The sequence below is a fragment of the Urocampus carinirostris genome, chromosome 3 (genome assembly GCF_059441175.1).
Source record: "Urocampus carinirostris isolate Australia breed hairy pipefish chromosome 3, RoL_Ucar_1.0, whole genome shotgun sequence".
Taxonomy (NCBI): domain Eukaryota; kingdom Metazoa; phylum Chordata; class Actinopteri; order Syngnathiformes; family Syngnathidae; genus Urocampus; species Urocampus carinirostris.
Genome location: NC_142351.1, coordinates 6,443,174 through 6,461,504, shown reverse-complemented (window position 1 = coordinate 6,461,504; position 18,331 = coordinate 6,443,174). Strand labels below are relative to the sequence as shown.

The window sequence follows — 18,331 nt, the reverse complement described above, 5'->3', positions numbered from 1 at the left end:
AACAGTTGATTGATTCAATCATTAGATACAATTCTGACGGCAAATACTTTGACATCATCATTTTGAGACATAAACAAGTTTAGCAACTTCAAACACCGTCATCCAATCCTGGTGGTCTCAGTTGTCACACACATGCAAAATGTATCAACTTGAAAGTCCAATACGAGCTAAAAACAAGCAATGTGTCATCCAAGTAAAGTATATCAGAAAAACAGTCATTATTCACAAAAAGTTATTCAATATTGACATCTTAAAAAGTTGAGTAAAAACCAAACAAACATGAGGTGAAACCCTTACCCAGCTGTGTGCTTATCATCGCTATTATCAACTATATATATTTATCATTTATTTACATTTGTGATATTTTTACCCATGCTGCCAAAGGTTCGTTAGAAAAGTGGTTCATTTCGACGGTGCACGTGTACAACGTATACAGTGGCTTGCGAAACTATTTGGCCCCCTTGAACTTTGTGACTTTTGCCACATTTCAGACGTCAAACATAAAGATATAAAACTGTGATATCTTGTGAAGCTTCAACAATAAGTGGGACACGATCATGAACGCTTTGTTGGATATTTCAAAGTTTTTTAACAAATAAAAAACAGGGGCACATCGAGAAACTGATATTTTGGCCCATTCCTCCTTGCAAAACAACTCGATCTCAGTGAGGTTGGATGGAAAGCATCTGTGAACAGCAGTTTTCAGTTCTTTCCACAGATTCTCAATTGGATTGAGGTCTGGACTTTGACTTGGCCATTCTAACACCTTGATATCCAGAGTGATCATGGGCCTCTTGGCTGCATCTCTGATCAGTTTTCTCCTTGTATGAGCTAAAAGTCTAGGGGGACGGCCCGATCTTGGTCGATTTGCAGTGGTCTGTTACTCCTTCCATTTCAATATTATGGCTTGCACAATACTCCTTGGGATGTTTAAAGCTTGGGAAATCTTTTCTAAATCCAGCTTTAAACTTCTCCATAACAGTATCTCGGACCTGCCTGGTGTGTTCCTCGTTTTTCATGATGCTGTTTGCGCTTTAAACAGACCTCTGAGATGATCACAGTGCAGGTGCATTTATACAGAGACTTAATTACACACAGGTGGATTCCATTTATCATCGTTAGTCATTTAGATCAACATTGAATCATTCAGAGATCCTCACTGAACTTCTGGACAGAGTTTGCTGAATCATTTTGCACACCCACTTTTTTGTTTTTTTTTTGTCAAAAAAGTACAAAATATCCAATAAAGCGTGTTCCACTTCATGATTGTGTCCCACTTTTTGTTGACGCTTCACGAGAAATTACAGTTTTGTATCTTTATGTTTGAAGTCTGAAATGTGGCAAAAGGTCCCAACAATAATCACAGATGATATGGTATTTCTAAGAAAATTGAAAAAAGGCAGACTGTACTAAATTATATCCTCAAACGATGAATTTGAGATGTTTTCAGTGCCTGAGATATTTCAGCCAGTCTAACAAAACATACCCTGAATCCCCAAAATAGAAAATACAGTGTGCTTGTACTTTGAGAGAAAAAACCCGTGTGTAAAATAATCGTAGCCCAAAATTTGGCTTCCGTTCCCGACACCATTTCTTCGATTTTATCAAAAATATTGCTGTGGTCACGGGACCACCTAGATGCAAGAAGAAAGGCACACCCGGGATAAATAGGGCCTGGCCTTGATTTAAATTATGCACGTGCAAATAAGTTAATAAGGACATTGAAACTTCAATGGGGGTTTTGCTTGGTTGTGGAATTGAAAATGGCAGAAGTTTAAAGTTTAATTCATGAAAAGAACAAGTAGTAGTTTGATGTATCCATGTGTTTTCTCATTGATTGATGATCGATTGGATTTAGCACGGTGGATGAGTGGTAAGTGCATTTGCGGCACAGTTCTGAGGTCCTGCGATTGAACTTTACTGTGCGGAGTTTGCATGTACTCCCTATGCTTGCGTGGGGTCTCTTCCGGCCACATTCCAAAAAAATGCATTTCAGGCTAATTGGTTGGTTGAAATTGTCCCTAGGTGTAAAGCCTAGCGACGGGCTGGTGTTGTGGAGTGTGGATAATAACTAATGATAAGTATATATATATGTATGTATGAGGCATCTGGTGAAGGTCATGGGGTGACGTTGTTGCTGGGGCGGACAACCTTCACGAGATATCGTAACTTTATTTGAGAACACTATGTAGGCCAATGTTGAATGTCTGGAACTTTGAATGTGTCCCGAATGCAATAAGGAGCGTTCCCTTTCTGCCATATCTCCTCTCTGCATATATTTTAAGGTGACGCCCAACAACGTTCTCTCCAAAGGTCGTCCGCACCCGGCTCCCCCAGCATATCAGCTTGTGACCTCCTGCAACAACGTCATCCCACGACCTTCACCAGATGCCTACATACTTATCATTAATTATCCACATTCCACAACACTGGCAACCAATTGAGGGTGTCCCCTGCCCACTGCCCGAAAACAGCTGGGATGGCCTCCAGCACCCCCGCGACCTGACTGAGGATAAGCGGTGCAGATAATTGATGGATTGATGTTTTAGAACTGTAAAACACCAATCAATTGCACTTTGTATAAAAATCACTCTTGAGTAAGTTGAAATTGTTGTGGAATGTGGATAATAACTAATGATAAGTAAGTAGGCATCTGGTGAAGGTCGTGGAATGACGTTGTTGCAGGAGGTCACAAGCTGGGGGAGCCGGGGCGGACGACCTTCACGAGATATCGTAACTTTATTTGAGAACACTATAAAGGCCAATGTTGAAAGTCTGGAACTTTGAACGTGTCCCGAATGCAATAAAGAGGGTTCCCTTTTCGCCGTATCACCTCTCTGCGTATATTTTGGGGCGAGGCCCAACGACGTTCTCCCCAAAATAAGGTCGTAGTTATTCACATTCAACAACACTGGCAACCAGTTGAGGGTGTCCCCTGCCCACTGCCCGAAGACAGCTGGGATGGGCTCCAGCACCCCCACGACCCTACCGAGGATAAGCGGTGCAGATAATGGATGAATGGATGGAGGGATTTACAAACATGTGTGATTTCAAAATGTGCTTTTTCTTGTGCTTTGATAAACAAGATATTCTGTACATAAACAAGATGGGCATAAATGACATTCAATTATGCAAACTGGTCACTGATGAGCATATTCTACAAATCGGATTTCACAGGATATCAGTTCCTTATTGTGCACTGTTGTCCTCGGTTTTGACTACTAGATCATTGTCACTGTCGACCAATCAGGTTTGAGTTCCACCCCATTTAGGTCGGATCTGCTTTTGTAACCCAGGAGAGGTAATATAACGAAAGGGCTCAGGGGGAGGTTTTCAGAACAGGTTCTTATCTCCCTGTCTTCCTTGCGAGTTCGGAGTTCATTGATGTCTTCTCTCCTTATTTTCAGTTGAGGTTTAACGTCAGGGTCCGTTATCAGAGGTCAGTGACCTTGTTCTCCACCAGAGCGGCAACTTGTTGCAGGCGATAGGCCAAATGCATCTTCTGACCACAATTGTCCTCCTCCAGAGATCTGATGACCTAGGCGACATCAAATAGACATTGATATTAATATTTTGTGTGTTCCTGTGTTCCTGTGCGCATCATTTTTGTGTAATATGAGAGATAGTTTGCCAGAAATGATTTTGCTTGGTTGAGATCATCTTGTGATTCATGCGATACAGAGATCCTCGGTTTTTCGCGGTGGACGGGGACCAGAACCACCCGCGAAATGTAACATATTGCAAAATGCACCTAGAGTGAGAGTTCATGGATGTCACAAAATAACAATCATAGATTTAAAAAGAATAATAAACAACACATTATTGCAATTGATTGGTTTTATTTGTCGTGTCCAGCATGGTCGCCGTGGCGACCGGCTGGCCCCGCCCCCTGGGCACCGGCTGTAGTAAATCAGCTAATTGGCGTGTGTGCTACTTAAGGGTGGGTTGTGGGTATTGCGGGTGCTGGTTCATTGCGTTTTCTGTTCTGTCTGTCTTGAGGAAATCTGTGTTTGCACGTTTTGAGTTAAAACCTGTTTTGTGAGTATTCCCTGGTCTGAGTTCCTGTTTGCCTGTAAAACCCTGTTTGTTTTGTCCCTGTGTGTTGGACGACTTTTATTTTGCTAAATAAAAGTACTGATCGTCAGCGCAAATGAGTTCTCCCTTCTTGCCTCCTGCTTCCGTTCTGGTCCGGTCTCCTGACATTATTGGTTTGTTGAATCAATTTTTTGGGGAATAGTAATTCATATCTGAACTCAAAGAACTCAAAGTGAAAACGTAATTTAAATTTTTTCGGTGTAGGAAATTCTAGCATCTATCAGAGAAAAAAAAAAGATTTATGGTGGAGCACAAGCAACACATCGAGGCAAATCCATTTACTGATTGCAGGAAAGAATAATTTATTTCAATCGATTTTCAGAATTAAAGCTAGAAAAATCCCTACACTGGGTAACAAAAAGAGTGAAATAAAACACAGCAAGCATTTGTAAAAATCGCAAAAAGTAGCAGCTTGTGACGCTGCCCCTTTAAAAGTGGCATAGCCTTGGCTGCACAGCTCTTGGAAAACGGGACAGTCGAGAGAAAGTAAAACAAGCAGAGGAAAGCAGCCCTGTAGTTTTGCATTGCAGATAAGTTCTCTTGGCAGGGGTTCAAGCTTAAGACCCACCACTTCGCGTCACAATACCGTATTTTCCGCAATATAAGGCGCACCGGGTTATAGGGCGCACCCCCAAAATATAGTTTTTGGTCCTATATTTTCCATACATAAGGCGCACCGGATTATAAGGCGCTACAATGGGAACGTCGACAAAACAGTCAGATAGTTCAGTCCAACTTATTACTTATTGGGATTCAAGAAATGCCAAACATTTCTTTCCATTTTATTTTTTGCTGGCAACTGTGTGGACAGCAAAGTAAGAATTTTATTGTGCAGGGAAATGGGGGTCTTTATTGTGCATATGACAATAAACACTTTGAATTAAATTTAGTTTTAAGATAGACTCATCACAGAAACATCAATATCCTTCTAAAACAAGACACCGGGAAAATATAAATCCGCATAGCTCACCTAAGTTCTCTTGCAGCCATCACCTTCAATAATGATACGTAACCATGGTCTTCTTACAACCGTGAGAGTAGTAAATCCAGGAGAGTCAAATATTTACAAATACAGAATAGTAAAACATGATTTCTCTATGCCGTAGTGCAACCCAACGTGTGATTCGCATTCATCTTTTTCGGCCAATTGCAGGCTTTGTTTCGCCCCTTTGGCCTATGAGAGCCTGTAAATGATAAAAAAGATCCGCCCCCTTTACCTCCGAATAACTTTAGCCAATAGCGACTGATTCAAATGATGATTGACACATCTTTTTCGGCCAATTGCAGGCTTTGTGTTGCCTCTTTAGCCTATGCGAGCCTGTAAATGATAAAAAGGATGCGCCCCCTTTACCTCCGAATAACTTTAGCCAATAGCGACTGATTTAAATGATGATTGACACATCTTTTTCGGCCAATTGCAGGCTTTTTGCTTCCTCTTTAGCCTATGCGAGCCTGTAAATGATAAAAAGGATCCGCCCCCTTTACCTCCGAATAACTTTAGCCAATAGCGACTGATTCAAATGATGATTGACACATTGGTTAGGAAATGAAACGCCGGTATGTAAATCCCAGCATACACCGCGGACTACTTCGCCTTCGGTGGAAAATCGAGTCGGCGGCTGCTTGCCTTAGTTTCAAGACTTTGCGACTTAATATTGATCCATATATAAGGCGCACCGTATTATAAGGCGCATGGTCAGCTTTTGAAAAAAATAAAGGCTTTTAGGTGCGCCTTATAGTGCGGAAAATACGGTATATAACGTTCGGAGGCGACAACCAGTACACCGTGTTTTTACAACCCGATACCTGTGAGAGAGTGAAACAAAACATAAGATTCCCTACTCCATCTTTTTCAATCTGAAAAGATTTTTAGAAAAGCGCCAGGGAGCCACTCGGCGGAGCTAGAGAGCCGCATGCAACTCCTGAGCCGCGGTTTTCTGACCTCCGTGCTACAATTATCTGAATAACTACGTAGTTTCTGTCATTACCAGGCATGAAAGTCATGTAACGTTAGTGTGGCTTTCAATTATTCAACCTGGTGGTCCCCATTTTATTTTTATTTAAAATTCTCATCTGTCATCTCATTAGCTGCACCGCTTCTCCTCAGTAGGGTCGCGGGGGTGCTGGAGCCCATCCCAGCAATCATCGGGCAGTGGGCAGGGGACACCCTGAACTGGTTGCCAGCCAATCGCAGGGCACACGGGGACAGACAACTCGCTCATTCACACCTAGGGACAATTTGGACCGGCCAATCCACCTGAAATGCATGTCTTTGGAATGTGGGAGGAAACCGGAGTGCCCGGAGGAAACCTACGCAAGCACGGGGAGAACATACAAACTCCGCACAGGAAGTTATTTATTTAGTTTATTTAAAATTGATTCCGTCAATTCTGCTGTCACAGTCTTGTTCCACGGACGGACGGAGTGTCACGAACCAGGACAGGAAACAGGAATGGAGAACCCAATCGCGTAACGTACTCACAGTTTATTAGGGAAAGGAGGAACGCGCGCACACTCGATCCGGGGATCGATGGTCGCGGAAGTGGATTGAAATCCGAACAAAAGAGTTGTCAAAATCAAACAGATCAGGCCAAAAACAAAACAGGATCGAACACAGGCAAATTCACCGAACTAGGCATTTTACACAGAGTTTAACAGGAGTCTTGCAGACGCTCTGACAACTAACGGCTCAAAAGACAGCGTTTAAGTACTCCCAAGGATCAATCTGTCAACGCGTTTCAGCCGGTGTCCATGGGTGGGGCCAATTGGGCGCCGTGGCAACCGTCACAGAACCTGGCGCCACACGGCTGGGACCAATTGGGCGCCGGGGCAACCGTGATAGGAGATGTTCCTCATGCCATGAGGCTCTTTAACTCCACACGGGGGGAGTAAAAGCCCATCTATCTATCTATCTATCTATCCATCTAGAAATATGGACATCTATCTATCTATGTATCTATGTATCTATCTATCTATCTATCTAGACATCTATCTATCTAGACATCTATCTATCTAGACATCTATCTATCTAGACATCTATCTATCTATCTATCTATCTAGACATCTATCCATCTAGACATATGGACATCTATCTATCTATCTATCTATCTATCTAGACATATGGACATCTATCTATCTATCTATCTATCTATCTATCTATCTAGACATCTATCTAGACATCTATCTATCTAGACATCTATCTAGACATCTATCTATCTATCTATCTATCTATCTATCTAGACATCTATCCATCTAGACATATGGACATCTATCTATCTATCTAGACATATGGACATCTATCTAGACATCTATCCATCTAGACATATGGACATCTATCTATCTATCTATCTATCTATCTATCTATCTATCTATCTATCTATCTATCTATCTATCTATCTATCTATCTATCTATCTATCTATCTAGACATCTATCTAGACATCTATCCATCTAGACATATGGACATCTATCTATCTATCTAGACATATGGACATCTATCTAGACATCTATCTAGACATCTATCCATCTAGACATATGGACATCTATCTATCTATCTAGACATATGGACATCTATCTAGACATCTATCTAGACATCTATCTATCTAGACATCTATCTATCTATCTATCTATCTATCTATCTATCTATCTATCTATCTATCTATCTATCTATCTATCTATCTATCTATCTATCTATCTATCTATCTATCTATCTATCTAGACATCTATCTAGACATCTATCTAGACATCTATCTAGACATCTATCTATCTAGACATCTATCTAGACATCTAACTATCTAGACATCTATCTAGACAACTATCTATCTAGACATGTATCTATCTATCTGTCTATCTATCTGATTCAAGATAACATATATGTTTTTGGTGCAGGATTTTATCAAATACATTACCCCCCCAAAATGCGGCTTATACTCTAGGTGCAACTTATACATGTTTTTTCCTTCTCAATTATGTATTGTTTGGCTGGTGCGACTTATAATCAGGAGCGATTTATAGCCTGGGAAATATGGTATCCGATTCTTTCACACCAGACCCAGGCCACTTTCATACGTGGTCCTAAATCCGGTCACTGCCCCACAAAACACCATTGTCAAAAACCTGGCTCTCTTCCTTCTTAATCGTCTTAAACCTTTAAAGTTGTGCTTCCGTTGCCTGTAACTTTAAAAATTGCTTGACACGTACCACCTTTAGCATCCATGAGTGCTTCCGCAAACACTAAACGCATTGCCGTGGAGGTCTCTTGTCACACAGGAGATCACATACAAGTCGGATTCAGTTGAAATTTTTTTTGCCGTTTTATGTTATGTGACCCTCGTGTGCACGTGCAGATATGTGTACGAAATACCTGGTCATAATATTTGTTGATGTACTTATAGATTTCATGAAGTGCAACAAGGCTGTTCATCTCAGAGGCGATATTCTGGAAACACAAAGCAGAAAACATTTTTTAGAAAGCCTGAAAAACAGTCAATCTTTTTTTATTAATATTTTTTTTTATCGCTCACAACGATTACTTTATCACTGATAGATTGAGGTGCCTCACAGTGCTGTCCAAAAGGTGTCAGAACCCGAACAGACGGTGGACCCAAACGCGTAACGTGTTCACACCAAGCTTTATTTTACGGAAGCGGGCAGTCATGCGCGGGAACACAAACGCCAGCGATCCGGCGATCACTGGGCAGAAGAAGTGGGGCTGAGAAGTCAGGCGCAGGAAAACAGGAAGCCAGGGGCAGATGAGCAGGATACCGGAGAGGACAGGGCGGACGGGATCGGTACTAGATACAGGACACACTAGCAGGATCGGTACAGGATGCAAGAGTAAGATACCGTACAGGACAGAACAGACGGGATCAATACCTGATACTGGAGACTGGAGCAAGATACCGGACAGGATGGGACAGACGGGATCAATACCGTATACTGGATACACAAGCAGGATATCAGACAGGACGGGACTGACGGGATCGATACCGGATACAGGATGCACGAGTAAGATACCGGACAGGACGGGACTGACGGGATCGGTACCACATACAGGATACACTAGCAGATAGCGGACAGGACGGGACAGACGGGATCGATACCGGATACTGGATACACGAGAGGAAACTGGACAGGACGGGACTGACAGGATTTATACCGGATACAGGATGCACGAGTAAAATACCAGACAGGACGGGATAGACTCATTATGTCACGGCTGCCATGTCGCCCAATTGGTTCCCTTCTATTTAAGCTCAGTGCTCTCACTCTCCCTTTGTCAGTCTGTCAACGAACCTCTGCCCCGCAAGACGTGGGTTTTGACTCTGCCTGTCTTCCTTGCCTGTCTTTCCTGTCTGGTATCGTTCTCCTCTATTTTTGTCCTGTTTATTATCGATCTACACCAGCTCGGTGGCCTTGGGGGTTTGGCGCCCGCCCCGAGACTGGGAGGTTGCTGTTCAAGCCTCGGCCGAGTCATACCTAAAACTTAAACATTGGTACCCGTTGCCTCCCTGCTTGGCGTTCAGCATTAGGGATTGGAATTGGGGGGTTTGGTCACCTAATGACTCCCAACACCTCAGTTGGGTTGAGTGAGGGGGCTGGGAATCCTCTCCTCTGAATCAATCTCCCAAAAAGAGTCAGAAATGACTCTAGCCACCTCCCACTAGGGGGATATGGCTCCGGTATATAATACATAATTATTGATCTCCAGTTTCGTTCTTGTCTAGTTTGTCCTGTTTAATTTCGATATCCCGTTTTGATATCAATCCTGTCTGTCCTGTCCGGTATCGACCCCATCTGTCCGATATCTTTGGTATTGGTATAAATCTCGTCGGCCTCTGGCCTCCTGTCATTCCACGCCAGACTGCTGCCTAACGTGCATGGCTGCCCCATCTCCCGTAAAATAAAAGGCTTGTGTGAGAAACGTCACGCATTTGGGTTCTCCTCCCGTTCCGGTTCATGACACATTACCAATTCCTGTAAACGTTTGATTTCCATTATCACTACCAAAGTTTGCCCAACTCGCTATTAGCTTCAATCATTTTTCACATAGGGCCAGATAAGCTCGGATGTTTATGTGCCATTATAAACAGAATTAACTATGCAAAACTGCATTTTCTATTTCTTGCCGTTGTCTCTGTGTAATATTAAAATTGTTCCGATGATCTGAAACCTTTGTGAGTGCAAAATATGCAAAAAAACACAGAAATCAGGATCGGGGCCAACACTTTTTCATGGTACCATCTATGTAGGATTACCGTAAATTCCGGACTATAAGCCGCTACTTTTTCACCAAACTTTCAACCCTGCGGCTTTTTCAGTGATGCGGCCAATTTATGTCATTTTTCTAACAGCCGCCAGCGGCGCTCGAGTACAAAAGGTAAGATTTAGACCGGTGGAATATATGCGCCGAGGAAGACTGCAACTTCTTAGCTTGTGCACAAATTAAATTAGCGTAGACATATCTTCATCATGCAAATTTCAAAAAGTAAGGCACATGACGCAACTTTCAAGCTAAACGCAATCGAGCAGTCCGATAAAGAAGGAAACAGAGCTGCTGCACGTAAACTTTACTTTGCGAGCGTGTTGCTAGCGTGTTTTTGAATAAGGGAGCGTGGGACGACGTCTATATGACAAAGTCTCTTACCCGTATTGAAGGAAGACGACTTTGATGACGTCAGTTATAAGGAGGAAGATGAGGACGGTTTACCGTGGTTTCTACATGTACGGTATGTTTTTTTTTAACAGACCCGTTTACTGCGTCACGAGTGTGTTGCTAGTAGCGTTTTGCTACCCTTCACAGGCACGGTTTGGGATGAAAGTTATAATATTATTATTAAAGCTTTGAAAACTCTCTCGGTGTACCGTCTTTCTTTGTAAATATGTGTAACCATGTATAATATGTATTTGCAACTGTATATTTTTGCAATGTATTTATTTGAGACACTTATTCCGATATGTTTTGCACGAGCAAATGAGAAAGAAGGGGCGGGGCAAACGCGGGCTGACGGGAAGTGGTGTAAAGGTGAGACGTGTTTGTGGACGCGGCCGACAATAGTGGATATATATTTTTCCCACCCTTACCTTTGGAAATATACACTTTTTTTCCTTGGATTACTTTTAACGGGCACCCGGACTCTGCAGGTCTGCATCAAACTTTAAGTACCGGTATCATTTTCCGTTCATTTTGCCGGCTGTGATCTTTGGACTGTGGACTTTAATGAAGGACATTTAATCGCGGGAGTCGGGTTTGGGTTAATTTTGTGTTTGTGTTGCATTTTATCAATGTAGTCGCATGCGGCTAATATACAGGTGCGGCTTGTGTATGTACAAAATCGGTTTTCCTCCCGAAATGTGTTGGGTGCGGCTTATAATCAGGTGCGCTCTATAGTCCGGAATTTACGGTACTTGAAGTCACGTTGAAATTGAAAAATCACAAATTCCTAGCGGGCCTAGTCAATGCAAAAAGAGACTCAACTCCATACTAGCAAGATCCACTGATTCACAATCTGAAACTGCGACATACTCAAGTTGAACTTACCCCAGACAGCTCAGTCAGAGTGGAGTTCATCTCTTGGTAACAGCCAGAAGCAGCTTTATGGATGTCATTGTAATACCTGCATAACACAAAGATGAGGTCCTGAAGGTGAGTTAGCTAATAGGGCCCTAGCAACGAAATTCATTATCCAAGCAAATTAAAAGTCCCTACAGCTAGTTTCCTGCTAACACCCTCGTTATTCAAGTTACTGTCAGAGTGGGAAAAAACAGAGGTGGGTAGTAAATAAAGTATCTAGACATCTATTTAGACATCTATCTAGACATCTATCTAACGTAGTACCTTAAGTAACTTTTGGGACATTTGTTAATCACATAGATGTCTAGATAGATAGATGTCTAGATAGATAGATAGATGTCTAGATAGATAGATAGATAGATAGATAGATAGATAGATAGATAGATAGATAGATAGATAGATAGATAGATAGATAGATAGATAGATAGATAGATAGATAGATAGATAGATAGATAGATAGATAGATAGATAGATGTCTAGATAGATAGATAGATAGATAGATAGATAGATGTCTAGATAGATAGATAGATAGATGTCTAGATAGATAGATAGATGTCTAGATAGATAGATGTCTAGATAGATGTCTAGATAGATAGATGTCTAGATAGATGTCTAGATAGATAGATGTCTAGATAGATAGATAGATAGATGTCTAGATAGATAGATAGATAGATGTCTAGATAGATAGATAGATAGATGTCTAGATAGATAGATAGATGTCTAGATAGATGTCTAGATGTCTAGATAGATAGATAGATAGATAGATAGATAGATAGATAGATAGATAGATAGATAGATAGATAGATAGATAGATAGATAGATAGATAGATAGATGTCTAGATAGATAGATAGATGTCTAGATAGATAGATAGATAGATGTCTAGATAGATAGATAGATAGATGTCTAGATAGATAGATAGATAGATAGATAGATAGATAGATAGATAGATAGATAGATAGATAGATAGATAGATAGATAGATAGATAGATAGATAGATAGATAGATAGATAGATAGATAGATAGATAGATGTCTAGATAGATAGATGTCTAGATAGATAGATGTCTAGATAGATAGATGTCTAGATAGATAGATGTCTAGATAGATAGATAGATAGATAGATAGATAGATAGATAGATAGATAGATAGATGTCTAGATAGATAGATGTCTAGATAGATAGATGTCTAGATAGATAGATAGATGTCTAGATAGATAGATAGATGTCTAGATAGATAGATAGATGTCTAGATAGATGTCTAGATAGATGTCTAGATAGATAGATGTCTAGATAGATAGATGTCTAGATAGATAGATAGATAGATAGATAGATGTCTAGATAGATAGATAGATAGATAGATAGATAGATAGATAGATGTCTAGATAGATAGATGTCTAGATAGATAGATGTCTAGATAGATAGATGTCTAGATAGATAGATAGATAGATAGATAGATAGATAGATAGATAGATAGATAGATGTCTAGATAGATAGATGTCTAGATAGATAGATGTCTAGATGTCTAGATAGATAGATAGATAGATAGATAGATAGATAGATAGATAGATAGATAGATAGATAGATATCGGTCTAGATAGATAGATAGATAGATGTCTATCGGTCTAGATAGATAGATCGATAAATAGATAGATAGATGTCTAGATAGATAGATAGATAGATAGATAGATGTCTAGATAGATAGATGTCTAGATAGATAGATGTCTAGATAGATAGATAGATAGATAGATAGATAGATAGATAGATAGATAGATAGATAGATAGATAGATAGATAGATAGATATCGGTCTAGATAGATAGATAGATAGATGTCTATCGGTCTAGATAGATAGATAGATAAATAGATAGATAGATAGATAGATAGATAGATAGATAGATAGATAGATAGATAGATAGATAGATAGATAGATAGATAGATAGATAGATGTCTAGATAGATAGATGTCTAGATAGATAGATAGATGTCTAGATAGATAGATAGATAGATGTCTAGATAGATAGATAGATAGATAGATAGATAGATAGATAGATAGATAGATAGATAGATAGATAGATAGATAGATAGATAGATAGATAGATAGATAGATAGATAGATAGATAGATGTCTAGATAGATAGATGTCTAGATAGATAGATGTCTAGATAGATAGATGTCTAGATAGATAGATGTCTAGATAGATAGATGTCTAGATAGATAGATAGATAGATAGATAGATAGATAGATAGATAGATGTCTAGATAGATAGATGTCTAGATAGATAGATGTCTAGATAGATAGATGTCTAGATAGATAGATAGATGTCTAGATAGATAGATAGATGTCTAGATAGATGTCTAGATAGATGTCTAGATAGATAGATGTCTAGATAGATAGATGTCTAGATAGATAGATGTCTAGATAGATAGATAGATAGATAGATAGATAGATAGATAGATAGATAGATAGATAGATGTCTAGATAGATAGATGTCTAGATAGATAGATGTCTAGATAGATAGATGTCTAGATAGATAGATGTCTAGATAGATAGATGTCTAGATAGATAGATAGATAGATAGATAGATAGATAGATAGATAGATAGATATCGGTCTAGATAGATAGATAGATAGATGTCTATCGGTCTAGATAGATAGATCGATAAATAGATAGATAGATGTCTAGATAGATAGATAGATAGATGTCTAGATAGATAGATGTCTAGATAGATAGATGTCTAGATAGATAGATAGATAGATAGATAGATAGATAGATAGATAGATAGATAGATAGATAGATAGATAGATAGATAGATAGATAGATATCGGTCTAGATAGATAGATAGATAGATGTCTATCGGTCTAGATAGATAGATAGATAGATAGATAGATAGATAGATAGATAGATAGATAGATAGATAGATAGATAGATAGATAGATAGATAGATAGATAGATAGATAGATAGATAGATATCAGTCTAGATAGATAGATAGAGAGATAGATAGATAGATAGAGAGATAGAGAGATAGATAGAGAGATAGAGAGATAGATAGATAGATAGATAGATAGATAGATAGATAGATAGATAGATAGATAGATAGATAGATAGATAGATAGATGTCTAGATAGATAGATAGATAGATAGATGTCTAGATAGATAGATGTCTAGATAGATAGATGTCTAGATAGATAGATGTCTAGATAGATAGATAGATAGATAGATAGATAGATAGATAGATAGATAGATAGATAGATAGATGTCTAGATAGATAGATGTCTAGATAGATAGATGTCTAGATAGATAGATAGATGTCTAGATAGATAGATAGATGTCTAGATAGATGTCTAGATAGATGTCTAGATAGATAGATGTCTAGATAGATAGATGTCTAGATAGATAGATGTCTAGATAGATAGATGTCTAGATAGATAGATAGATAGATAGATAGATAGATGTCTAGATAGATAGATGTCTAGATAGATAGATGTCTAGATAGATAGATAGATAGATAGATAGATAGATAGATAGATAGATAGATAGATAGATAGATAGATAGATAGATAGATGTCTAGATAGATAGATGTCTAGATAGATAGATGTCTAGATAGATAGATGTCTAGATAGATAGATGTCTAGATAGATAGATAGATAGATAGATAGATAGATAGATAGATAGATAGATATCGGTCTAGATAGATAGATAGATAGATGTCTATCGGTCTAGATAGATAGATCGATAAATAGATAGATAGATGTCTAGATAGATAGATAGATAGATAGATAGATGTCTAGATAGATAGATGTCTAGATAGATAGATGTCTAGATAGATAGATAGATAGATAGATAGATAGATAGATAGATAGATAGATAGATAGATAGATAGATAGATAGATAGATAGATAGATAGATAGATAGATAGATAGATATCGGTCTAGATAGATAGATAGATAGATGTCTATCGGTCTAGATAGATAGATAGATAGATAGATAGATAGATAGATAGATAGATAGATAGATAGATAGATAGATAGATAGATAGATAGATAGATAGATAGATAGATAGATAGATAGATAGATAGATATCTATCAGTCTAGATAGATAGATAGAGAGATAGATAGATAGATAGATAGATAGAGAGATAGAGAGATAGATAGAGAGATAGAGAGATAGATAGATAGATAGATAGATAGATAGATAGATAGATAGATAGATAGATAGATAGATAGATAGATAGATAGATGCACTTAACTACTTTCTACTTCTGTTTGGGTCATATCATTCTCAAGTAACAGTACTTTTACTAGAGTTCAATTATTGGTTACTCTACCCTACCTCTGAAACAAACCAATTATAACTGACCTTTCCACCAGTTGTTTGTATCGGGGGATTTCCCTGGCATAGAGCAATTTGTTGACCGGAGAGTCCTGATCGGACAGAGAGCATTTCCATCAGTTCCGAGTCAAAGCAAAGCCTAAAAGAGCGAATAGGCGCCATACCCGCCCCACTTTGTGCTCTGATGTCGTACACGAGTCGATAAAGGTTTGAGCGATGACAGACAGGACGGCATCGATGCTGTCCGTCACCTGGACGTCCAAGACGAACTGTGGGTTTTTCAGGATGTTCACCCAGAACCTGAGAGGGAGACTGCCAGAAGATATGAGAGTTAGACAAACTTGAAGACTTTGGGTTAGAGAAGCATTCTGAGAGTATTAAACCTGTTGGTCTTCCAGATGTGAACAGTCTCCGAGTCATCGATGCCGTGTTTTTCAGCCATGTCGTCCAGGAAGTCAAAGAAATACCTGACGGCAATGGGTGGAGGACGCTTGGTGCTCAGGATAGCGATGAAGATGTCATCCACAAACTTCTGGAGAGTCCCCTGGATTCAATAGAAAAATGAGTCAGAAGTATTGGACCTGTTAAAACCTATGAAGTTCAGTGGGCAGGGGGACACCCTGAACTGGTTGCCAGCCAGTCGCACCTAGGGACAATTTGGACCGGCCAATTAACCTAGCATGGATGTTTTTGGACTGTGGGAGGAAACCCACGCAAACACGGGGAGAACATGCAAACTCCACACAGGAGGTTCGTTTTCATGACCTCCGAACTGTGCCGCACACGCACTAACCACTGCGCCGCCGTGTTGCATATGGAGACTAATTGTAAACAAAACACTCTGCCAACAGAGCACCACTGCCCCCAAGTGGCCTGGAGGTGCAATTAAATTTTATTCTGAAAAAGTAAAAAAAAAAAATACATAGTTACCCAAAGAAGCCTGCATAGTTATGTTACCTTCATGGACAGAAGTCTGGTCAGGTAAATCTCAGGTATAGCCTTGGCTCTTTCTCTTTCCCTCATGCTGTTCTTCCTGTCTTTGTGAAGCTCCGGATCCTCATTGCTTTTCACCAGATGCCAAAATTGAAACCCCTCCTCTTCTTCGCTCTCCAGCATTGGTGTTTCTACAACCAAATACAGGAATAAAACAAGATGATCCTCTTTGTTTGTGAATCTAGCTCCAGGTTCTTACTCTCTCCAGTCTGGTACACCTGATTGACACGAGCAGAACCAGAACTCTGGGAACGAGGAACGAGAGCTACTGTAGCTCCATCTGGGACCTGGTCAAACAAACAAAAAAATATTATGAAAATCAGGCCTCTGCTCAGAAGTACATTGGTACCTCTACTCAGGAATTTTAATTGCTTTTGGCACTGATATATAATGAAACGGTTGTAACCCGAAACACTTTTTCCCATTGAAATGAGTGGAAATGGGATTAATCCGTTCCAAGGTCATATAATACAACCATCCCCCGATTAAATCAATTGTAACTACCCTGGAGGTACACTAATGTTGAGTTAATGTTCATAAATATACCACATAGTACTAATAAAACAAGAAATAGCGCTTGAGAAATGCAAAAGATGAAATTACTGAACATTACAAGGCTTTTATTAACCAAGAACTGTTCAAACAACAACAACAACTGAATGAAAATGCTAAAATGCGTGACGCTGATCGCCAAGCGCTACAAACCCTTCGCAGAGGGTTAATTTATTGAAGACTGTTCTGAAAATGCCAGGCTGTGTCATGATTGTTGATTCTAGGCATCTGAGAATGCCCCAATGGCGCCAACAGCCCTGAGCGTTGATTGGTAAAATGACTCTTTTTAAACCCCCTGCTTCCAAGAGGAAGCTTTCAGACCGTCCTGCCAACCTAAGCTTTTGCTAGGCAAGCTCCGTACCCTCTGACAATATCCTGCCCTGTTCTCTCCTGCCTGTTACCTGTTGCCGACCTGTTTCTGGACCCGTTTCTGCCCTGCTCTTCCGTCCCGGCCATCGACCTGTTTTGCCCTGTTTCCTGCCTGATACTTGTCGCCGACCTTTTTTCTGGACTCGTTACCGACCGTGCTCCCCCGTCCCGGCTATCGACCAGCTTTCCTGCCGCCCACGACTATCCTCGCTCGACACAGAAGTCCCACTTCAGCGTCCCTGCCATCAGCTACCCGTGTCCGACGATCATCGGATCGTGGAAGCAAGCACTGCTCCCTATTTCAATAAAACTGACTAAAACGAACGCTATTGGGTCCTGTCTCCGTTTCTGGCTTGTGACAGGCTGGATAGTTTCAGCTTATCAAATCTGGCCCGTTTTCTGAAACGTTTTTGATCCCCTGGTTT

At 39.9% G+C, this 18,331-nt stretch overlaps 1 protein-coding gene across 1 annotated transcript in view; it reads right to left on the bottom strand.

Moving 5' to 3' along the window:
- Positions 1-2,710: 2,710 nt before the first annotated feature.
- plxnb3 (plexin B3) overlaps positions 2,711-18,331 on the bottom strand; it is a 65,464-nt gene continuing 49,843 nt past the window's right edge. Inside the window, exons 31-38 of the mRNA XM_088330496.1 lie at positions 17,185-17,272; positions 16,950-17,116; positions 16,376-16,536; positions 16,157-16,304; positions 16,020-16,084; positions 11,634-11,709; positions 8,457-8,531; positions 2,711-3,538 (exon numbers count right to left, since the gene is read on the bottom strand). Coding sequence (XP_088186622.1) covers positions 3,434-3,538; positions 8,457-8,531; positions 11,634-11,709; positions 16,020-16,084; positions 16,157-16,304; positions 16,376-16,536; positions 16,950-17,116; positions 17,185-17,272 — 885 coding nt within the window. The 3' untranslated portion in view covers positions 2,711-3,433. The remainder of the gene's footprint in view (positions 3,539-8,456; positions 8,532-11,633; positions 11,710-16,019; positions 16,085-16,156; positions 16,305-16,375; positions 16,537-16,949; positions 17,117-17,184; positions 17,273-18,331) is intronic.